The 25,306-nt window shown below is 43.6% G+C and overlaps 1 protein-coding gene across 1 annotated transcript in view; it reads right to left on the bottom strand.

Moving 5' to 3' along the window:
- polg2 (polymerase (DNA directed), gamma 2, accessory subunit) overlaps positions 1 to 25,306 on the bottom strand; it is a gene marked incomplete at its 5' end in the record, with an annotated part of 65,829 nt that overhangs the window by 31,399 nt on the left and 9,124 nt on the right. Inside the window, 3 exons of the mRNA XM_060844788.1 lie at positions 2,157 to 2,330; positions 10,751 to 10,856; positions 13,930 to 14,059. Of these exons, the coding sequence (XP_060700771.1) occupies positions 2,157 to 2,330; positions 10,751 to 10,856; positions 13,930 to 14,059 (410 nt within the window). The remainder of the gene's footprint in view (positions 1 to 2,156; positions 2,331 to 10,750; positions 10,857 to 13,929; positions 14,060 to 25,306) is intronic.

The following is a 25,306-nucleotide window of genomic DNA, read 5'->3' as shown; positions in this document are numbered from 1 at the left end:
GATTATCCACTTTGATAAGAGAAACAGACATGCAGAGTATTTCTTACATGGTAAGAAGTTGAAAAGAATAGACATACCAAGGGACCTAGCAATCCACAAGGCAGACAAATTGAATATTACAAGAGGATTTGAATACAGCAGTAGTAGTTATGCCTTGCTGCCATTGTATAGAGGTAAAAACGATGACTGCAGATGCTGGAAACCAGAGTTTAGATTAGAGTGGTGCTGGAAAAGCACAGCAGTTCAGGCAGCATCCGAGGAGCAGTAAAATCGACGTTTCGGGCAAAAGCCCTTCATCAGGAATATTCCTGATGAAGGGCTTTTGCCCGAAACGTCGATTTTACTGCTCCTCGGATGCTGCCTGAACTGCTGTGCTTTTCCAGCACCACTCTAATCTAAACTCTGCTATTGTATAGAGCTTGTTTAGACAGTTCCTAGAGTACTATGTTCAGTTTTGATCTCCTAATCTCAATAAAACTATGATTGCTATAAAAAAAAGCAAAACAAAGGTTCAGCAGACTTGTTCTTGGAATGACAGGACTCCTATGAAGAGTGGTCAAACTGGGCCTGTATGCTCTAGAGTTTCAAAGAATGTGAGATGATCTCATTAAACTTATAAAACACTAAAAAGGATAAAGGGTAGATGTAGATAAGATTTTCTCCCTGGTTAGGGAGTCTAGAACCAAAGGGCACAGCTTAAAAAAAGGGACATGCCACTTAGATTGAGGTGAGGAGGTGTTTATTTTCTCAAACCATTCTGAACTTTTAGAATTCTTTGCCACAGAAATTCCATCTTTGAATATATGTAAGGTAGAGATTGATAGATTTCTTATTGCCAGTGATGTACAGGATTATAGGATAGGCACTGAACTGTTTGATCAGCCTTGATCATGTTGAATGGTGGTGTTGCATGGCCTTCTCATGTTTCTACATTCCTGGAAAATATGCTCAAATTATGATTGGGACTTGAACTCACGACATTGACTGAAATGTAAGTTTTCTACCAAATGACCAAAAGTGTGCAAAAAGCTCCACAGACATTCATAGAAGAGAGCATTCGTATCAAAAGTTAATATTGGCTTCACAAATTCTGTTGAAAATGTGTTGCTGGTTAAAGCACAGCAGGTTAGGCAGCATCTCAGGAATAGGGAATTCGACGTTTCGGGCATAAGCCCTTCATCAGGAATGAGAGAGAGTAGCCAAGAAGGCTAAGATAAAAGGTAGGGGGGAGGGGCGATGGAGGTGGGATAGGTGGAAGGAGGTCAAGGTGAGGGTGATAGGCCGGAGTGGGGTGGGGGCGGAGAGGTCAGTAAGGAGATTGCAGGTTAGGAGGGCGGTGCTGAGTTGAGGGAACCGACTGAGACAAGGTGGGGGGAGGGGAAATGAGGAAACTGGAGAAATCTGAATTCATACCTTGTGGTTGGAGGGTTCCCAGGCGGAAGATGAGGCGGAGGAGGAGCGCCTCATCTTCCGCCTGGGAACCCTCCAACCACAAGGTATGAATTCAGATTTCTCCAGTTTCCTCATTTCCCCTTCCCCCACCTTGTCTCAGTTGGTTCCCTCAACTCAGCACCGCCCTCCTAACCTGCAATCTCCTTACTGACCTCTCCGCCCCCACCCCACTCCGGCCTATCACCCTCACCTTGACCTCCTTCCACCTATCCCACCTCCATCGCCCCTCCCCCAAGTCCCTCCTCCCTACCTTTTATCTTAGCCTGCTTGGCTACTCTCTCTCATTCCTGATGAAGGGCTTGTGCTTGAAACGTCGAATTCCCTATTCCTGAGATGCTGCCTAACCTGTTGTGCTTTAACCAGCAACACATTTTCAGCTGTGATCTCCAGCATCTGCAGACCTAATTTTTTACTCGAAGATTCACAAATTCTGTTCTTACTTGTGATCCACACACATGCAATTGGAATTGCTCAAATAAAAAAAGCAACAAACCTTGGCTAATTTTTTTTTTACCCCTCACATTTTAGTAGGCTACTCTTGGTATAATCAGGTAATTCAGCAAGGTAAGGTAGTAATGGGATGATATCCAGCTTAAAATCTATAACAACTATTTTGAAAATACAATAAAATGTTCTGTGCAGAATTCAGCAGTATTTAATTATACATTTTATACTACAAATAATAAAAAGTTTTATACTCATACTTTTAAGTTTGTTTTATTTCCATGGTGCTCAAGCACAAGTTGCTTGTCTCCCAGATTTAGCAACTTCTCAATTGGTTCCATCCCCCATGGAAAACTGAAGTACAGGGCTGCTCCTTTAGTTCCATCATGATCCTGGAAATCACCAGCCGTAAAATTGGATGGATTTTTGGCAAACTACAAGGCAACCAAATAACACTTACAGAATAAAACATAGGAAGATGTTAAACAACAATTAACAATGTAGCTATCACCTTTTTACATTTTCTACCTAATATAAAAACAAGTAACAATGGTGCCAAAATTGATTAATGCACAATTTCAAGCATCCAAGCATACGATTTTGGAGAAGACTTGTAGCTCAGGTTGTGGATGAGATTGTAAGTTTGCTCTCTGAGCTGGTAGATTTGTTCTCAGACGTTTTGTCACCATGCTAGGTACATCTGATGAAGCACTGGCGTTCTGTCCTGCTTGCTATTTATCCGTCATGGAGTCATAGAGATGTACAGCCTGGCAACAGGCCCTTTGGTCCAACCTGTCCATGCCGACCAGACATCTCAACACAATCTAGCCCCACCTGCCAGCACCTGGCCCATATCCCTCCAAACCCTTCCTATTCATATACCCATCCAAATGCCTCTTGTGCTGGATGATATCACTTCCGGTTCTTTTTCTGAGAGGTTGGTAAATGGGCTCCAATCATTATGTTTGTTAATGGAGTTCCAGTTTGAATGCCAGGCCTCTAGGAATTCCTGTGCATGTCTTTGTTTAGCCTGTCCCAGGATGGATGTATTGTCCCAGTCGAACTGGTGTCCCTCTTTGTCCTTGTGTATGGATATTAGTGATAGTGGGTCATGTCTTTTGATGGCTAGTTTCCTGCCCAATGTAATGTTTGTTGCAATCCTTGCAGGGTATTTTATATATGACATTAGTTCTGCTGGTTGTTGGTTTGGGGTCCTTTAAATGAATCAGGAGTTGTTTCAGTATGGTGGTAGGTTGTGAGCTACCTGAAGAAGGACTTATGCCCGAAACGTCGATTCTCCTCTCCTTCGATGCTGCCTGACCTGCTGTGCTTTTCCAGCAGCACATTTTTCAGCTCTGATCTCCAGCATCTGCAGTCCTCACTTTCGCCCTGTGAGCTACCATGGATGTCTAGGGGTCAGAGTAGTCTGCTTGTCATCTCCAAGATGTCTTTAATGTATGGCAGAGTGGCTAGAGTTTCTGGGCATGTTGGGTCTTGTTTAGGTCTGTTGTGTAGAAACCAGCCCTATTCACATCAACAAACATTATCCTAGCCAAAAGAAATACTGGCCTCACTGTTAGACGAACCAAGGATACAAACACCTGACAACATCAATTTCACCAACAAGGACAGCACCCTCAACTAGCAGATTTGTGTCTCACGACCCACTTCACCTTCCACAACACGACATACAAACAAATCAGTGGCACGCCTACGTGATCACCAATATCAGGACTCTTAGCAGAAACAGTTATGCAGAGGTGAGAATGAACAGCCCTTCCCACAATCTAGCTCAAATTTTGGGTCCTCTGTGTGGATGGCACCTTTGTCATCACAAAACACAACAAATTAGAAGAAACCCAAAAAGACACAAACAACATCCTTATTGGTATAAAATTCACCCAAGGAGGAAGAGAACAACAGACTCCCCTTTCTGGAGGTCACAGTGAAATGCAAGGCCAATGGAGAATTACAGACCAGCGTTTACGGGAAAGCCACAGACACTGACTACTCAACTACAGGAACAATCGTCCCAACACCCACAAACAGAGCTGCATCAGGACATTATTTAAACAAGACACAACACACTGTAGCATGCAGAAACTAACAAAAGCGAAGAAAAAAATACCTTGACAACATATTCAGGAACAATGGATACCCAATAAGCATAGTCTGCTGATTCCTACACAACAGACCTTAAGACGATAACATGCCCAGAGAGTACTGAATGGACTCTCAAATCTTTATCATTCACCTGTATCTGTGTTTTTGTTTGTGCTTACCTACTTATTGATGCTACTTAACTATGTGATTTGCCTGGATTGCTCGCAAGACAAAGCATTTCACTGTGCCTCGTACACATGACAATAAATTCAATTCAATTTAACTCTAGCCACTCTGCCACACATTAAAGACATCTCAGAGATGACAACCAGACTACTCCAGCCCCTAGGCAGCATGGTAGCCCACCACACTGAAACAGCTCCTGATGAATTTAAAAGGACCCTGTACTAACAACCAGCAGAACAAACATCATATACAAAATACTCCGCAAGGACTGCAACAAACATTACATTCGGCAGATGGGCAGGAAACTAGGCACTAGGATACATGAGCACCAACTAGCCACCAAAAGACATGACAAACTATCACTAGTATCCATACACAGAAGAAGAGGGACACCAGTTTGACTGGGACAATATGTCCATCCTGGGAAAAGCTAGACATAGACATGCACCGGAATTCCTTGAGGCCTGGCATTCAAACCGGACCTCCATCAACAAACGTAACGATTTGGACGCCATTTGCCAACCTCTCAGAAAAAAAATTCAATATGATATCACACACCACAATAGATCAAGACACATTAATAGCGAGCGAGACAGAACACCAGTGCTTCAGAGGCTCACTGATTATGTTATCTAGTGTAGTGACAAAACATCTGAGAACAAATCCACCAGCTCAGCGAGCAAACTTACAATCTCATCCAAGCATAAAATGGACAAATATTTTTTCACTCACTTGAAGATATATAAATCTGTGTGAAGTTTAAAATATTGAATTACTATATTTGGCTAATTTTCAGGTTTGCACCTTCACACTGGCGCAGTAAGAGGTGTCAAGTTGAAAATTGGTAAGTTAATTGTGAGCATGGGAAATAATTTCATGCAAGGATAAAATCACAATTGAGGTAATCTTCACAAAGGCAAAGCTCCAACGTATTTTGGCACATGTTATGCAAAGTTGAAAAGTGTGGTGCTGAGATAGGCATAGCTGGTCAGGCAGCATCCGAGGAGCAGGAGAGTCAACATTTCGAACATAAGCTCTTCATCAGGAATGGGGGAGTGGCTCAAGGGGCTGAGAGATAAATAGGGGGGGCGGGGTGGGGGCGGGGGGGGCTGGGAGTTGTGGAAAGTAGCTGGGAATGCAATAGGTAGGTGAAGGTGGGGATGAAGGTGGTAGGTCAGAGAGCAGGGTGGAGCGGATAGGTGGAAAGGAAGGTGGGAAAGTAGGTGGTGCAGAGTTGGAAGGCTGGATCTGGAATAAGGTGGGGTGGAAGGGTTGGGGGAAGGGGAAAATGGGGGAAACTTATGAAATCCACATTGATTCCATAAGGTTGAAAGGTCCCAAGGGAGAAAATGAGGCATTCTTCCTCCAGGCGTCAGGTGGCGAGAGTTTCATGGTGGAGGTGGCTCAGGACTTGTATGTCCTTGGCGGAGTGGGAGTTGAAATGGCCAGCCACAGGGTGGTGGGGTTATTCAGTACGTGTCCCAGAGATTTTCTCTGAAATGTTCCACAAGTTGGAATCCTGTCTTCCCAATATAGAGGACACCACATCGAGAGCAACGGACACAATAGATAACATTTGTGGAAGTACAGTTAAATCTCTGTTGGATGTGGAAGGATCCTTTGGGACCTTAGATGGAGGTGAGGGGGGATGTGTGGGTGCAGATTTTGCACTTCTAGCAGCGGCAGGGGAAGGTGCCGGAAGTGGAGGGTGGGTTGGCGTGGGGCATGGTCTTAACAAGGGAGTCAGAGGGAATGGTCTCCCCGGAATGCAGATAGGGGTGGAGTGGGAAATATATCCCTAGTGGTGGGGTTTGTTTGTGATGGATAATGCAATGTATTCAGAGTTGGTGGGGTTGAAGGTGAGGGCCAGGGGGATTCTGTCCTTGTTGGGATTAGAGGGGTGGAGTTCAAGGGCAGAGGTATGGGAAGTGGAGGAGATGCGCTGGAGGCCATCATTGACCACGTGGGAGGGGATCCTTCCACTATCTAGAGATTTACCTGTACTTCCACACATCATCTTTTGTCTGTTGCTCTCGATGTGATTGCCTCTACAATGGGGAGACAAGATGCCAACTTGTGGAACATTTCAGAGAAAATCTCTAGGACATGCACTGAACAACCCCACCACCCTGTGGCCAAACACTAATTCCCCCTCTCACTCTGCCAAGGACATGCAGGTTCTGGGCCGCCTCTAAAGCCAAACACTAGCCACCTGACACCTGGAGGAAGAGTGCCTCATCTTCTAACTTAGGACCCTCCAACCACAGAATCAATGTGGATTTCTCCAGTTTCCCCATTTCCCCTCCCCGGCCTTATCCCAGATCCAACCTTCCAACTCAGCACCGCCCTCTTGAACTGTCCTATCTATCCATCTTCCTTTCCACCTAATCGCTCCACCATCCTCTCCGACCTATCACCTTCAACCCTCACCTTCATCTACCAATTGCATTCCCAGTAACCTTCCCCCCCCAGTCCCACCAGCCCGCCGCCACCCCTCCCCCCCCCCAACCCCTTTATCTCTCAGCCCCATTAGGCCACCCTATTCCTGATGAAGAGCTTATGATCGAAATGTTGACTCGCCTGCTCCTTGGATGCTGTGCTTATCTAGCACCACACTCTTCGACTCTGATCTCCAGCATCTGCAGTCCTCACTTTCTCCTACATAATATCCAAAGGCAACTTCATTAGCTTGGATATGGTTACAGAATGGAAGACATTCACATCATCAAGAATCTTCTGCATGGCAAGGTAGCCAGACCAGAATACCAGTCAGATGCTCTACTTAAAGGTGCTCACAAGTGTGATCGGAAGACAATGTATATTGATTTTCACACTGATGACAGAGAAAAATGACAGTATCACCTATAGCATCTTCACAACAGGCATAACACCATAAGATAAAGGAACAGAAAGTAGACCATTCAGCCCACTGAATGCTCACAGTTCAATCATTCTCCCGCTTTCTCCCCGTAGCCTTTGATCACCTTGACAAATCAAGAACCTGTCTCCGCTTTAAATATACTCAATGACCTAGCTTCCACAGCCTTCTGTGGCAGTGAATTCCACAGATTCATCACTCTCTGTCTGAAGAAGTTTCTCTTTATTTCTGTTCTAAATGGTCTTCCCTTTACACTCAGGCTGTGCCCTAGGGATTAGTCTCTCCTACCAATGGAAACAGCTTCTCAACATCTACTCCGTCCAGGCCATTCAGTATTCTGTAAGTTTCAATTAGATCTCCACTCATCCTTCTAAACTCCATCGAGTAAAGACCTCAAATGTTCCTCATGTTAAGCTTTTCACTCCTGGGACCATTCTCGTGAACCTCCCCTGAACCCACTCCAGAACCAGTAATTCATTCCTGTGGTATGTGGCCCAAAACTGTGCACAAATGTGGTATGACCAAGTCTTATAGAGCCTCAAAAGTACATCCCTGCTTTTATATTCAAGTCCTCAAAATAAATGCCTTCATTGCATTTGCCTTTCTAACTACTGACTCAACCTGCAACTTTACTTTGAGAGAATCCTGGACTAGGATTCATAAGTCTCTTTGCATTTCAGACTTCTGAATTTTCTCCCTATTTAGAAAATAGTCCATGCTTCTATTCTTCCTACCAAATTGCATGACCTCACACTTTCCCATGTTGTACTCCATCTGCCACTTCTTTGCCCACTCTCCTAACCTATTCAAATCCTTCTGCAGCCTCCCCACCTCCCCAATATTACCTGTCCCTCTACCTATCTTTGTATCATCTGCAAACTTAGCCAGAATGCCCTCAGTTCTTTCATCTACACCATTAAATGTATAAAGTGAAAAGTTGTGGTCCCAACACTGATCCTTGCATAACAATCACTGGTCAGTGGGTGCCATCCTGAGAAAGTCAGTTTTATCCCTGCTTTCTGCCAGACAGCTAGCCTTCTATCCATGCTAGCATCTTACCTCTCACACCGTGGGCCCTTCTCATACTCAGAAGCCTCCTGTGCAGCACCTTGTGAAACGCCTTCTTGAAGTTCAGATAGATAACATCCATTGGCTCTCCTTGGTCTAACCTATTCATTATTTCCTCAAAGAATTCTCACAGCTTTGTGAAACATGACTTTCCTTTGATGCAACCATGTTGACTTTGCCCTATTTTACCACACACTTCCAAGTATTCCGAAATCTCATCCTTCACAATAGACTCAAAAATCATTCCACGACAGAGGTTAGGCTAATCAGCCTGTAATTTTCTTTCTCCCTTTTTAAACAGGGGTGTCATGTTCACCATTTAACAGTCCTCTGGGACCCTCCCTGACTCTAGCAATTCCTGAAAGATCACCACTAAGCTCTCCAGCTATCTCCTTCAAAACTCTGGGGTGTAGTCCATCTGGTCTAGGTAATGTATCCACTTTCAGGCCAGTTTTTCTAACACCTTCTCCTTGGTGAATGCCACTATACTCAGTTCTGTCCCAATTCTCTTGAAATTTTTGGAATACTACTCAGGTCTTTCAATGTGAAGACTGACACATACTAACTATTCAGTTCCTCAGCCATTTCCTTATTCCCCACTGCTATCTCTCCAGTGGATTAATGTCCACTTTTGCCTCTCCTTTGCTCTTTATATATCTAAAGAAACTCTCAGTCTTCCTTTATTACTGGCTAGCTTACCCTCGCATTTAATCTTTTCCCTATTTATTTTTTGTTGCCCTCTGTTGGTCTTTGTAAGCTTCCCAATCTTCTGGTTTCCCACTGCTTTTCACTACATTATATGTTTTCTTTTTTGGTTTTACGCTATCCCCGACTTCCTTAGCCATAGTTGCCTCATCGTTCCTGTACCATGCTTCTTTTACCTCGGGACGCATTTTTGCTATGTTTCCTGGACTACTCCCAAAAACTGGGGGTAATTGCTGTTCCACTGTCTTTCCTGCTAGGCTCCTCTCCCAGTCAATTCTGCCCAGCTTCTCCCTAATGCCTCTGTAATTGCCTTTATTCACATGTAGTTACACAGTCAATAGCCTCCACCATTTCCACTGCTATATCGATGACTATCGGCGTTACCTCATGCTCCCAAGAAGAGGTTGAACAGTTCATTAACTTTACCAACACTTTCCACTCTGACCTCAAGTTCACATGGACCATCTCTGACACCTCCCTCCCTTTCCTGGACCTCTCTGTCTCCATCTCTGATGACCGACTCCCACAGCTACCTTGACAACACTTCTTCCCCCACACACCCCAGAGGTCCTATTTCAGGGACCACAAATTTCTCCTCTCACTTGATCAATAATGCCCGCCAATGCATCACCTTCGCTCTCAAACCCCACCTCTCCAATCACAACAAGGTTAGAACCCTGGTCCTCACCTTCCACCCCAATAATCTCTGAATACAGCTCATTATCCTCTGCCATTTCCACCACCCACAAAGATATAATTCCATCCTCACCCCATCTGCATTCAGCAGAGACCATTCACTCTGTGACTCCCTTGTTAGGTCCATACCCCCCATCAACCCGACCCACACCTGGCACATTCCCGTGCCACTGCACGAGGTGCAAAACCTGTGCCTTCACCTCTCTTCTCACCTCCATCCAAGACCCCAAAGGATCTTTTCATATCCGACAGATTTTCCTGCACATCCACCCACCTCATCTACTGCATCTGTTGCTCTTGATGTGCTCTCCTCTACACTGGGGAGAGAACGCCAACTCGCGGAGTGTTTCAGAGAACATCTCTGGGAAGCACACAGCAAACAACCCCACCACCCAGTGGCCGACCACTTCAACTCCACCTCCCACTCCAACAAGGACATGCAAGTCCTGGGCCGTCTCTACCACCAAATCAAAACCATAAGCCAACTGGAAGAAGAATGCCTTATCTTCCACCTTGGGACTCTTCAACCAACACAGACTTCACAAGTATCCAAATATTCCTCCCACCACCAACCCCCCCCCCCCCCCCCCCCCCCCCCCGCCAATCCAAGATCCGATCCTCCAACCCGGCACCACCTTATTCTCATCTGTTCATCTTCCTTCCCATTGACCTATCACAATTAACCTCTACCTGCATCCATCTATCACGTTCCCACCTAACTTCCACCTTCCCTCCTACCTTCCCGTCCGCCCCCAACTTCCCTCCTGATGAAAGGCTTATGCCCAAATGCTCCAAGGAGCAGGATAGTGCCTGACCTGCTGTGCTTCTACAGCACTACACTTTGATTCTTTATTCAGTTGTAATACTGCTATCTCTGATACCATCTTCTCCCTCCCAAATTGCATCAATGTCAAAATAACCCATGACACCTGGTAATAATTTCACAACTAGCAGTTGTGGCAGAACCTATTTCACATGAATTGGTTTCTTCAGCCATCTGCAAAAAACGCACTGCATGAAGATACCTGATCCCCTACGGACTTGATTTGCTGCATGTCCAGTATCTAATCCAGATAGAAGGATGCTGACCATATCAGTTATCCCTGCAGCTAGACTGTATCTTCAAATATTATGTGATTATGTTAGCATTGCTAATAGAGCAACTTAGTGAATAGAAAAATGTCATGAATTGTATTCCAGTAAAATGATTATTGTTACCTTTCTCCACCAGAGCAAACGCTGCCGTATCCAGTAGTCTAGCCATTGACCTGAAGTCCGAGGAGAACTAAACCATACTAACGATGCAATATCCACCTCCCCTGTTCTTTAAAGTAATGGGAAATTAAAACTGAGAACATAACAAAAGTAATTAATTTGTACTTCACATTAGTCAAATGATAGAATTCTAACATTTTCACTTGGCACATTGACTTTCTCACCACACTCTTTTCTCCTCTCGATTTTTTTTTGTTTTAAAAAGATATTTTTCTTCAGATGACAGAATGATCAACTGAATAGGGCCATTTACTTTCACAGACAATACTAAAATAGGAAACAGTGCAGATGAAGACTGCAAGACATTACAATATAATATTAATGAGATGGTGGCATATTCAATTCAATATTAGTAATTATAAAAAGGTTGTACAGCTTTTAGTTATAAAACTAAAAGGAACATTGTGAATTGAGAAATCTAGGTGATATAGAAGATGAAAGCAATTTGGGTGCTCAAAATACATTAGAAGCAGGAAATCAAGTGATCAAGATCCTGGTTTAAAAGCAAGAAACATAGAATATACAAGTTGGAACATACAGGCAGTCCCCAGGTTACAACCAAGTTCCATTCCCAAGTCAATCTGTGTATAAATCAGAGCACAATACAGTAGAATATAAAATATTGGGTGGTGGAGGGTTGTTTTTCAGACTGAAGGCCTGTGACCAAGAATCGGAGCTGGATCCACTACTTTTCGTCATTTATGTAAATTATTTGGATGCGAGCATAAAAGATGTACAGTTAGTAAGTCTGCAGATGACACCAAAATTGGAGGTGTAGTGGACAGTGAAGGAGCTTACCTCAGATTACAAGGGGATCTTGAGCAGACGGGCCAATGGGCTGAGAAGTGACAGATGGAGTTTAGTTCAGATAAATGCGAGGTGCTGAATTTTAGGAAAGTAAATCTTAGCAGGATTTATACACTTAATGGTAAAGAGAGTTGCTGAACAAAGAGACCTTGGAGTGCAGATTCATAGCTCCTTGAAAGTGGAGTCGCAGGTAGATAGGATAGTGAAGGTGGTGTTTGGTATGCTTTCCACTGTTGGGCAAGAGTATTGAGTACAGCAGTTGGGATGTCATGTTGCGGCTGTACAAGACATTGGTTAGGCCACTGTTAGAATATTGCATGCAATTCCGGTCTCCTTCCTATCGAAAAGATGGTGTGAAACTTGAAAGGGTTCAGAAAAGATTTACAGAGGAACCTTGATTATCAGAATACATATTATCCGAAAATCGGATTATCCGAAGGAGATCTTGAGGTCCCGATGGAAACATTACATGTTTCCAACAGTGGTTTACAGAGATTAAACAGGCAACGTCTCCAAATGACTGTCGGCCTACCTTCTCTCTCTCCTCTCACTTTCCCTGGAGTTCTACACAGGGGTGTACCCTAAACCAAACACCCCTTCCCCAGATAATCTCTCCAACATTGTCCTGCACAGGGCAAATTGGAACCTGTCAAAAAGTTGCAGCAAAAAGTTGTGTGTGGGGCTGTGGCTGAATGTGTGTGTGCTTGCGTACTCTATTTGGAGACTTACCCCACAAGGGCAACTGCAGCAGTCTTGTCATTGGTGTCCACTCCAGGTACCCCAGAGAGGGTGCGGGTGTGTATGGGTTGGGCGGGGGGGGGGGGGGGGGGGGGGGGGGGGGGGGGGGGCGAGTGGGGGAGGGATGGTGATATTGATGGTGTCAGGGGTAGGGGGTGTAGTGTTGGAGGCCGGTGTTGCACAGGAGTGGGGTGGTGGTGTTGGACAGGTTTGCGCATGGGGGGGCGCAGGCCTTGCACGCTGTGTGCTGCTGCTAGTCTCCGAACGGGGAGCAGACTTTAAAAAGTCCGAGCCCCAGAGGGAAGGCATTTAATTGATTAACTGAATAAATCGATTATCGAAACGAAATAGTGCCCGCCCATCACATTCGGATAATCGAGCTTTCCCTAGATTAGGATGTTGCCAGGGTTGGAGGATTTGAGCTATAGGGAGAGGCTGAACAGGCTGGGGCTGTTTTTCTTGGAGCATCAGAGGCTGAGGGGTGACCTTATAGAGGTTTACAAAATTATGAGGGGCACAAATAGGATAAATAGACAAAGACTTTTGTCTTGGGTAGGGGAGTCCAGAACTAGAGAGCATAGGTTTAGGGTGAGAGGGGAAAGATATAAAAGAGACGTAAGGAGCAACTTTTTCATGTAGAGGGTGGCACGTTTATGGAATGATCTGCCAGAGGAAGTGGTGAAGGCTGGTACAATTGCAACATTTAAGAGGCATTTGGATGGGCATATAAATAGGAAGGGTTTGGAGGGATATGAGCCAGGTGCTGGCAGGTGGGACTAGATTGGTTTGTGATATCTGGTCAGCATGGTCCGTCCCAGCCCCCAGCCTCATTCAACACCGCCCCACGCTCCCAACACTGTGCAACACCGCCCCCACACCCACTGCCATGCAACACTATCTCTCGCCCCCCCCAACAACACTGCTCCCAACCGCCCCCAACACTCCCATGCTGTAAATCTCTTTGAGTGAATGTTAGATTCTTAAAATTAATACTAATAGAGGAACTCACTTGTAATTACGACGTAGAACTTAGAAAACTTAGAATCCCTACAGTGTGGAAACAGGCCCTTTGGCCCAACAGGTCCACACTGACCCTCTGAAGAGTAACCCAGCCAGATCCATTCCCATATTTCTCTACATTTCCCCTGACTAATGCACCTAACACGATGGGTAATTTAGCATGGCCAATCCACCTAACCTGTACACCTTTAAATGGTGGGAGGAAACTGGAGCACCCAGAGGAAATCCATGCAGACACAGGGAGAATGTGCAAACTCCACACAGACAGTGGCCAGAGGCTGGAATCGAACCTGGGTCCCTAATATTGTGAGGCTGCAGTGCTAAGCACTGAGCCACCATGAACGGTCGGAAGTAGAACATTCATAAATCAGGGATCCCCTGAGAGATCCAACTGATTGAAAACATATTGCAGCAAGAGAAGGTCAAGCACAGATTCACCATCACGGAGACCTTTAAGAAAAAAATTGTTTTATGTTTGTGACAAAGTGATCAGCTGTAAAACGCCATTAATGACACACTAGGCATGAATTCAACATATCTTGAATTAAATCTCTCACCTTACTATGTTATATGCAGTTGGGTGCTTGCTAGTAGGAAACGGCTGATAACACACTCCAATCTCAGCCAAACCAAATGGTAATTTCCTGTTCACAAGGGTTAAAGACCTAGTATATTCTTGAATAGCTCCTGTAGAAAATCAAGAAAATGTGCAGGTCAGACTTCAAATAAAGCATTATTTTATGATTAATATTAGAGATAAAACCTTTGACAAATCATGGCTAGCTTTAACTTTGAAATGCTTTCTTTACTTGTCTGATATGATATAATGTAATTAACTTCTATACTTTATTCATTTATGGGATGTGAGCATCACCGGCTAAGTCAGTATTTATTGCCTATCCCTAATAGGCAGTTAAGAGTAATCATATTGCTGTGGATCTAGAGTCAGATATAGGCCAGACCACATATGAATATCAGTTCCCTTCCCAAATGACACTTGTGAACCAGGTGAGTCTTTCTGACAATCAACAAATTGTTTCACAGTCATTACACCTTTAATCCCAGATTTTTACTGAATTCAAATTCCAAAATCTGATATGGTGGGATTCAAACCCAGGTCTCTGAATTTACAATCTAATGATAATACTTTTATGCAGTCACTTAACAATCTTAGTACAAATCAACTACTTACCACCCCTATAGCACACACACATGCATTTAACACATCTAATTTTCCTATATCTTTTGTATGTATGCCTATGTTTTCAAACATTTGTCACTGCAAATAGTGTACATGTATTCAAGGGTAAATTAGACAAGCACAGGAGGAGAAAATAATATGTTCATAGGATCAGATGAGGGCAGAAAGAGGAGGCTTGCATGTGTCTATGCATTGTTGTGGCCCTATGTCAATAACCTACTTCTGTGTTGTTAATACAATGTAAATATATTCTATGCAATGCTCCCATGGACACATCAAGTACAGGGCCATCCGTTTACGTGGATGAGAAGATATGAACGAGAAAGTACGGATAGTGTCCTTTCAGATTTCCCAAAGCCAGAATACTGCGACCACTTGCGTCGCATCCTTCACTACCATGACTGAACTGGTTTCTAAGGGCCAGAAGCATCATAGTATTGAGTGAATGATCCATCTTATCCTCTTCCAGAGGTCCCTAGCATCGCTGATCCCAGTTTGCAACCAATTCAATTCACTCCAAATATATAAAGAAATAGTAGGAGGCATTAGATACTGAAAGGCAACAGATCCTGACAACATTCCAGCAATAGTACTTAAGACTTAGCTCCAGAAATTGTTGCAACCCTAGTCAAGCTGCTCCAGTAGTGCTACAATATGGCAACAGATCAACAATTTGGAAAATTGCCCAAGTACCTTCGATGCATAAAAAGCAGGACAAATCCAACCTGGCCAATTAGCTCCCTGTGAGCCTGCTCACGATTATCAGTAAGCTTATGGTAAACGCCAAAGTGGTATCAAACAGCAATTCTCAGCAGTAACCTATACTGTGATTCTCAGGTTGGGTTCTGCCAGGGCTAAATTCTAGGTTAAGTGAGTGTGATTACCCTTGACATCAATACTACATTTGACTAAGTGTGGCATTACGGAGCCCTAGCAAAACTGCAGTTACTGGATATCAGAGGGAAAACTCTCCACTTAGAGTCATTCTTGGCACATAGGCAGACGGCTGTGATCTTTGGATGTCAGTCATGACAGCTCCAGGGCATCTCTGTAGGAATTCCTAAGAAATATGTCCTGGGACTAATCATCTTCAGCTGCTACAATGATCATCTCTCCATCATAAGGTCAAAAATAGAGCTGTTTGCTGATCGTTTCACAATATTTAACACCATTTGTCACTCCTAAGATATTAAAGTAGTCTACCTCCAAATGCAACAAGACCCAGATACTACCAAGCTTGGTCTGAAAATCAGTACTAATAGTCATACCACATAAAGACCATTTAACAAACACGCCTTGACATTCAATGACATTGAAGATTAGATTAGATTCCCTATAGTGTGGAAACAGGCCCTTCGGCCCAACCAGTCCACACCGATCCTCCGAAGAGTAATCCAACCAGACCCACTTCCCTCTGACTAATGCACCTAACACTATGGGCAATTTTTTAGCGTGGCCAATTCACCTTACCTGCACATCTTTTGGACTGTGGGAGGAAACCAGAGCACCCGGAGGAAACCCACGCAGACAAAGGGAGAATGTGCAAACTTCACACAGACAGTTGCCCAAGGCTGGAATTGAACCTTGGACCCTGGTGCTGTGAGGCAGCAGTGCTAACCACTGAGCCACCGTGCCACCCTGCTAAGCCACCGTGCCACCCTGCTAAGGAACGGCATTACCAGCATTGAATATCCTTACAAAATCATGGGGATTGCCAGTGACCAGAAACTCAACTGGATTCACCATAAACATACAGTGGCTACAAGAGCAAGTCAGAGGCCAGGAATATTACAGCAAGTAACACCTCGACTGTCCAAAGCCTGTCTATCATTTGCAAGGCACAAGTCAGGAATGTGATGGAATACTTCCCACTTGCCTGAATGAATGCAGCTTCAAAAACACAAGCAGCTTTATAATTTAGGAAAAAGCAGCCCACTTGACTGGCCCCTTATCTACAAACAAGCAACCACCCCCGCCCGCCCTCGACACTCTATTGCAGCAGCATGTACCATCTATAAGATGCACTACAGAAATTCACCAATGCTCCTTAGACTGCACCTTCTAAACCCATGACTACTATCAAGTAGAAGGACAAGGATAGCAGATACAGGGGAACACCTCCAATTGCAAGTTCCTTTCCAAACTACTCATGACCTTGATTTGCAAAGATATTGTTCCTCCAGTGTCACTGGGTCAAAATCCTGACATTGTCTCCCTGTGGGTCCACCGACAGCACACGGACTGCAGTGATTCAAGAAGGCAGCTCACAACCACCTGAAGGGCAACTAGAGGCAGGTACTAAAGGCCAGCCTGATCACCAACCACAGCTCGAGTGAATAATGAAACACAGATGCCAATTTTTAACCAGTTAAATTATTTCACATAACAAAGAAAGAGGAAAATATACAAAGGTTTTGGGGGCAAATTATAATGCAGTAATACTGGAGACTTGCACTCCAGAACGAGATGCACCCATAACCAAGCTATTTTAGTACCCAAATTATAACCTGAATGTGGAAATGGTCGGTTGTTATGTCCCGTCCACAAAATGCAGGACAAATTCATAACCAGCCAGTTACACCCCTACAGTCTCCTCTCACTCATCAGCCAATTGACAAAAGGTGATGTGTAGACAGCAACAGCCTGTGCAATAATGCACACTACAAGCTCCACCAATGCCACTTGAATTCTGACTTCATTTGCAGCCTTGCTCCAATTACTGACAAAAGACACTTTTTGTTGCAATGCCACTAGCAGTTAGAAGTAAGTGAGGACTGCAGATGCTGGAGATCAGTCGAGAGTGTGGTGCTGGAAAAGCACATCAGGTCAGACAGCATCTGAGAAGCAAAAGAATTGATATTTCAGGCATGAGCCCTTCATCGGGAAGGGAAGGGTCATGCCCGAAACGTCGATTCTCCTGCTCGAAACGTCGATTCTCCTGCTCCTCAGATGCTGCCTGACCTGCTGTGCTTTTCCAGCACCACACTCTACACTACCAATTAGAGACTGCTTGCCAACCAATCAGCACTTTCCTTTTAAACGGTACAAATATTGTTTTCCATTGACAATGGTATTTCTTAAGCATTTACTTCATTTTGCACACATAAGGACAAAGTGTGTCTGCTTTAACGCAAGGAGTATCAGAAATAAGAATGATGAACTTGGAGCATGGATCAGTACTTGGGACTATGATGTTGTTGCCATAACAGAGACGTGAGTTTCACAGACGCAGGAGTGGTATGCTAGATGTTCCAGGATTTAGAAGGTTTAAAAAGAACATGGAGGGTGGAAAACGAGGAGGGGGTGTAACATTGCTAAATCAGAGAGTGCATCACAGCTACCGAAATGAAGGTTGTTGAGGAAGGTTTGTCTACTGAATCAGTATGGTGGGTGAAAGTTAGGAACAGCAAGGGAGCAGCCACCTCACTGGGAGTTTTCTATAGACCCCCTAATAGCAGTAGTGAGATTGAAGAACTCATTGGCCAGCAGATTTTGGAAAAATGTAGATGTAGCAGGGTATTTGTTATGGGTGACTTGAACTTTCCCAATATCGACTGAAACCTCTTTAGTGCAGATGGTTTGGATGGAGAGTTTTTGTCAAGTGTGTTCAGGAGGGTTTCCTTACTCAATATGTAGACAGGCCAACGAGGGGAGGGGTCATTTTGGATTTGGTGCTCAGCAACGAGCCAGGACAGGTGTCAGATCTCACGGTGGGAGAACACTTTGGTGACAGTGATCACAAGTGCCTCACATTTACCACACTCTTGGAGAGGGAAAGGAGCAGTTACCAAGGGAAGATATTTAATTGGGGAAAAGGATATCAAGATGCTATCAGACAGGAGTTGGGAAATACAGACTGGGAGCAGTTGTTCCACAGGAAAGGCACAGCAGACATGTGGATACCGATTAAGGAGTTGTTGTGACTGTTGCACGAATTTGGCCCTCTGAGACAGGTTAGAAGGGGTAAGATTAAGGAGCCTTGGATGATGAGAATAGAGGAGCTTTTCTGTCAAAAGGAAGAAGGCAGCTTATATAAGGTGGAGGAAACAAGGATCAGGCACAGCTTTAGAGGAATACAGGCTTGCTAGAAAGGAGTTCAGAACTGGACTGAGGAGAGCCAGGAGGGGGCATGAGAAAGGCTTGTCAGGAAGGATTAGGGAGAACCCCAAGGCATTTTACTCATGTGACGAATAAGAGAATGATCAGAAAAAAGGTAGGGCCAATCAAGGATAGCGTAGGGAAGTTGTGTGTGGAGTCTGAGCAGATTGAGAAGCCCTACGTGAGCTTTTTGCTTTGGTTTTTACTAAGGAAAGGGACCTTGTTGTGAATGAGAACTTTAAGGAGCTGGAAAACAGGCTTGAACAGATCAAGATTGAGCAAGTTGATGTACTGGAAAACTTTGGTAAACAGTAAGATTGCTAAGTCCCCAGGGCCAGACCAGATTTATCCCAAGCTGCTCTGGGAAGCAAGAAAGGAGGTTGCTAGGCTGGCGTAAAGCTTGGCTTCCTCATTCTCCACGGGAGTTATACCGGAGGACTGGAAGGAGATGAATGTTGTTCCTCTTTTCAAGAAAAGCAATAGGGAAATCCCTGGCAATTACAGACCAGTCAGTCTTACGTCTGTGGTCAGCAAGGTTTTGGAAAGAATTGTGAGGGATAGGATTTATGACTATTTAGAAAAGCATAGCATGATTAAAGGCACTCAACATGGCTTTGTGAGGGGCAGGTTATGCCTAACTAACCTTATTGAGTTCTTTGAGGTGGTGATAAGTCAGGTCAACGAAGGTTGACCAGTGGATTTGGTGTATATGCACTTCAGCAAGGCATTTGATAAGGGTTCCCCATGGTAGGCTCATTCATAAAGTCAGGAAGTATGGGATACAGGGAGATTTGGCTATCTGGATTCAGATTTGGTTGGCTGACAGAGTGGTTGTAGATTGAAAGTATTCTACCTGGAGGTCAGTGTTGAGTGGTGACCTGCAGGGCTGTGTTCGTCAGCCTCTGCTCTTTGTAGTTTTTATAAATGACTTGGATGAGGAGGTTGAGGTGCGGGTTAGTAAATTTGCAGTTGACACAAAGGTTAGAGATGCTACTGCAGGATGCAGCCCGACATTGACAGGATGCAGAGTTGGGCTGAGAAATGGCAGATGGAGTTCAACCTGGATAAATGCGAAATGATCCATTTTGGAAGGTTGAACTCGAATGCTTAGTATAGTTTTAAAAATAGGGTTCTTGGCAGTGTGGAGGAATAGAAGAATCTTGGTGTTTAAGTACATAGATCCCTCAAAGTTGCTACCCAAGTGTGGTTAAGAAAGCATTTGGTGTTTTGTCTTTCATTAATGCGCAATAGAGTTTAAGAGCCATGAGGTTTTACTACAGCTCTACAAGTCCCTGGTCAGACCACACTTGGAATATTGTGTCCCGTTCTGGTCGTCCTATATAGGGGAAATACAAAGGCTTTGGAGAGGGTGCAAAGAAGGTTTACCAGGACGCTGCCTGGACTGGAGGTTGACTAAGCTCGGACTTTTCTCTCTGGAGAGGAGTAGAAAGAGAGGTGACCTGATCGAGGTATACAAGGTAATGAGAGGCATGGATATAGAGTCAATAGCCAGAAATGTTTCCCCAGGGCAGGCTTGACTGGCACGAGGGGTTGTAGCTTTAAGGTACCAGGAGGAAGGTATAGAGGAGACGTCAGAGGTAGGTTCTTTACAGAATTGCGGTGGTGGTGAAAGCAGAGTCATTAGTGACATTTAAGTGACTGCTGGACATGCACATGGATAGCAGTGAATTGAGGGGTTTGTAGGTTAGGTGTTATTTTATTTTACGTTAGGATTAATCCTTGGCACAACATCGTGGGCCGAAGGGCCTGTTCTGTGCAGTACTTTTCTATGTTTGTGAAAAGCTTCAACAAAATGTGTTTTTCTTAAGGATTATTTGAGTTCTACACAATCAAACAACTGTTCATAGTGAAAAGAAGTGAACTCCAGAGGCGAGCTGCATGTGACTGCCCTGGACGTGAAGACAGTATTTAATCAAGTGCAGCATCGCAGAGCCCTAGCCAAATTGACATAAGTATGAATCAGGGGAAAACTCTCTAATAGTCATGCCTAGCACAGAGAAAGATGGTTATAATTGTTGGAGGTCAATCATCTCTGCAAACGTTCATCAGGATAATGTACAGGTCAATTATCATCAACTGCTTCAATGACATTCTATCAAAGTCTGAAATAGGGACTTTTGTTGATGATTACATAATGGGCAATGCTAATTAAGATTCCTCAGATTCTGAAATAGATTGTATCCATGTGCAGCAACACCTGGACAACATTCAGGACTGGACTGCTAAGTGGCAGATTGGTCATTAAATAAGTGCCAGAAAATGTGAACCTCCACGAAAGGAGAACAAAAAGCTCACCTTGACTTTCAATGGCATTATCATTGCTATTATGCACCATTAACCTCCTGGGAATCACCATGTCTCAGAAACTTAACCAGATCAGCCATACACATAGTATGGCTATAAAAACAGATCAAAAGTTGGAAACCCTGGTGCAAGTAACTCATTGTCACTCTAAAGTCAGTCCACTATCCACAAGACTCAAAGGGGAATAATTTTCTCTTACCTGAATGCGTGCAGCTCCAATAATACTCAAGAAACAGCTTTTTCAGGTAAACAGCTTTTTCGATCAGTAGACTATATTCACTCCCTCCAACACCAATGCAAAATGCCAGCAGTGTGTACCACATACCATTCAGCAAGCTTGACACCATCCAGGACAAAGCAGCCTGCTTGACTGGGATCACATTCATTCCCTTCACAACCAATGCATAAATGGCAGCAGTATGTACTGTCTACAAGATGCATTGCAGCAATTTGCCCAAACCTTGTTTGACAGCACCTTCTAAACTTGCGAGTACAACAGCCTTTAAGCAGGCGTATGGGAACACCACCATCTGCAACTAACCTTCAAACCACACATCATTCTAACTATATCACTGTTCCTTTTGTGTCAATGAATCAAATTCTGGCACAGCTTCCTAGTAACACTGGGCACTTATCTGCACTAGACGCACTTCATTGGCTTAAGATGGCTTGCAGCAATTAAGGATTGTTACACTTGTCAGCCATGCCAGCACCCCACAAAAAATAAAACAAAAGGTGAGTTTACTGCAAACAGTTGGGGTTTGAAGTTTTTTTTTCCTTTTCCCTTATTTGTATGCATTGAAATTATTTCCTATATTCTTTCCCTGCTCTTCGGAGGTGTCAAGTCTTTCCTACAACTTTCAGAGTTTTGGAAATCAATATTATGTGATTATCAACACAAACAGCAAAACTGACGTCAATTTCTTTCTTTACTTTCGAATACAGTTTCTCAAATTAAATAAGCCAATTTTATTCTGTGAACATACATTTTAAATAACAAAATACCCAACTGATGCAACCAAGAGATAAATAGCTCAATAGTGCCATCGTCTGGTACAAGTATGTTTTGTGTTTCATTATTTTCCACTATTTTTCCTTCTATTTAACTACACATACAAAAGCTGTTCTATATACTCATCAGCCTCACACTCTTAAAACTGAAGAACAAGTAGATTGACAATTTTTTTTACTGAAACAGTTTATTCAACACATGAAAACTGATTTTTGCAAACATTCAGACGTTTTCCTGATAAAGGTCACAATTAAAAATGAAATTTAACAGATGGGTTTTGTTACCTTCAATCTGTACATGGGGAGAGTTACTTAAAGTAAATTTAATGAGATAGTAAATTACCCTTGTAGTCACTCATTCTTAATCCGTGCCAAATCAGTTTACTGAGAAATCCAAATAGAGTAAATGGTATTTATAATTGATTCCTGAAGAAGGGCTTGTGCCCGAAACGTCGATTCTCCTTCTCCTTTGATGCTGCCTGACTTGCTGCGCTTTTCCAGCAACACATTTTTAAGCTCTGATCCCCAGCATCTGCAGTCCTCACTTTCTCCTAATTTATAAATATATGACATACAATATTCTTCCCTCAGAAGGCACTTACTTGTATCGACCAAAGGAAGGTATATATAATAAGACCAATGGCACACAGCTATTAACTCCAAAAAAAGTACTATTGATATTGATTAAGATTAAACAGTACAGCTTACAAGCACAAAACACTAGTAAGCTCTGCTTTTCCAGCTGATCAAATCTTTTTTGAAATTGACTTGCAATGCTAGCGAACTGATGTTAAAGAATTTCAACTTCAAGTAACACCATTGTTCAATTTTATTCTTCACAAGAAAAGTGTCACTGGCTTGGCCAGCATTTATTGCCCATCCCTAAATGACCTTGAAGTGGTGATGAGCAACTTCCTTGAATCTTTACAGACTGGAGACCTGTGACCAATGGAGTGCCATAAGGATTGGTGTGGGGTTCACTGCTTTTTGTCATTTATACAAATTATTTACAATGTGACTATAGGAGGAACAGTTAGTAAGTTTGCAGATGACACCAAAATTGGACGCGTAATGGACAGTAAAGAAAGCTACCTCGGAGTACAACAGGATCTTGATCAGATGTGCCAACAGGCTGAGGAGTGGCGGGGGAGTTTACTTTAGATAAATGTGAGGTACTGCATTTTGGAAAACAGAGCAGGACTTAGACACTTCATGGTAAGGTCCTGGGGACTGTTGCTGAACAAAGAGACCTTGGAGTGCAGGTCCACAGTTCCTGGAAAGTGGAGTCATAGCTAGATAGGATCGTGAAGGCAGTGTTAGAACATTGAGAAGAGGAGTTGGCAGGTCATGATGCTGCTGTACAGTACATTGGCCAAGCCACTTTTGGAATACTGCATGCAATTGTGGTCTACCTCCTATAGGAAGGATGTTGTGAAACATGAAGGTTTGAACTTTAAGGGGCTGAATAGAGTGGGGCTGTTTTCTCTGGAGCTTTGGAGGCTGTGGGGTGACCTTACAGAGTTTAGGTTGTAAGTTTGCTTGCTGAGTGGTGGATTTGTCGTCAGATGTTTCATCACCACATTAGGTAACATCATCAGTGAGCCTCTGGTGAAGCACTGGTGTTATGTCCCACTTTCTATTTGTGTCTTGGTTTCTTAAGGTGGGTGATATCATTTCCAGTTCTTTTTCCGCAGGAGGATGGTAGATGGGGTCCAAATCATATTGATGGAGTTCCAGTTAGAATGCCAGGCCTCGAGGAATTCCTGTCAGTGTCTCCCAACAGTTTAGCTTGTCCTACAATGGGCATGTTGCCCCAGTCAAAGTGGTGTCCCTTTTTGTCTGTGTGTATGGATACGAGTGATAGTTGGTCATATCTTTTGGTGGCTAGTTGGTGTTCATGTATCTTAGTGGCTAATTTTCTGCCTGTTTGTCCGATGTAGTGTTTGTTACAGTCCTTGTATGGTATTTTGTAAATGACGTTTGTTTTGTTGGTTATTTGTATAGGGTCCTTTTGGTTCATCAGCCACTACTTAAGTGTGTTGCTAGGTTTGTGGGCTACAATAAAGCCAATCAACAGATCACCCAAGGGATCACCAATATCAGGGTTCCTATCAGAGACTCAAATAAACAGCCCTCCCAAATATCCGACCCAAACTCTTGGTCTGCTACCTGGATGATACCTTCGATTACAAAACAGAATAAATTAGAGGAAACCTACAACACCATCAACAATATCCTTACTGGCATTAAATTCACAAAAGCGGAGGACAGCGATAACAGACTCACAATCCTAGATGGGACAGTAGAACGAACAGTTAAAGGAGAACTTCAAACCAGCATCTACAGAAAAACACACAAACCAAATACTTGACTACAGAAGCAATCATGCCAACACCCACAAACGGAGCTGCATTAGGACATTATTTCAATGAGCCACAACATACTGCAGCACCCAGGAACTACGAACAGCAGAACAAAATACCTGTACAGCATATTCAGGAAGAACGGACACCCCAAAAAGAGGACTGATTTCACAACAACAAACCCAAACAAGCAGACACAAACAAGCACCCAGAAACTCTAGCCACATTACCTTACAAAGGCATCTCTGAAATTACTTCCAGACTGCTCTGACCCCTTGGCATCACGGTAGCCCACAAACCTACCAACACACTTAAATAGTGAGTAATTAACGTAAAGGACCCTATACAAACAAACAATCAGCAAAACAAACATCATTTACAAAATACCATGTACAGACTGTAACAAATACTACAATCAGACAAACAGGCAGAAAACTAGCCACAAAGATATATGAACACTAACTAGCAACCAAAAGACATGACCCACTATCATTAGTACCCTTACATACAAACGAGGAAGAACACCACTTTAACTGGGACAACACATCCATCGTAGGACAAGCTAAATAGAAACACAGATGGGAATTCTTAGAGGCCTGACATTCTAACCAGAACACCAATAAACATATCGATTTGGACCCCATCTATCATGCTCCGAGGAAAAGAATCGGAAATAATATCACTCACCTTAAGAAACCAGGACACAAATAGAAAGTGGACCATAAAACCAGTGCTTCACTGGAGACTCACTGATGATGTTACCTAGTGTGGTGACAAAGCGTCTGAAAACCAACCTTCCAGCTCAGCAAGCAAACTTACAACCTGAACCAAAAGACATGACTAACTATCACTAGTACCCATACACACAGATGAAGAGGGACACCAGTCCGACTGGGACAATACATCCATCCTGGGAACAGGCTAAACAAAGACATG

Source organism: Hemiscyllium ocellatum, chromosome 25 (assembly GCF_020745735.1).
Source record: "Hemiscyllium ocellatum isolate sHemOce1 chromosome 25, sHemOce1.pat.X.cur, whole genome shotgun sequence".
In the NCBI taxonomy this organism is placed as follows: Eukaryota; Metazoa; Chordata; class Chondrichthyes; order Orectolobiformes; family Hemiscylliidae; genus Hemiscyllium; species Hemiscyllium ocellatum.
This window is presented reverse-complemented; position numbering and strand designations above follow the sequence as displayed.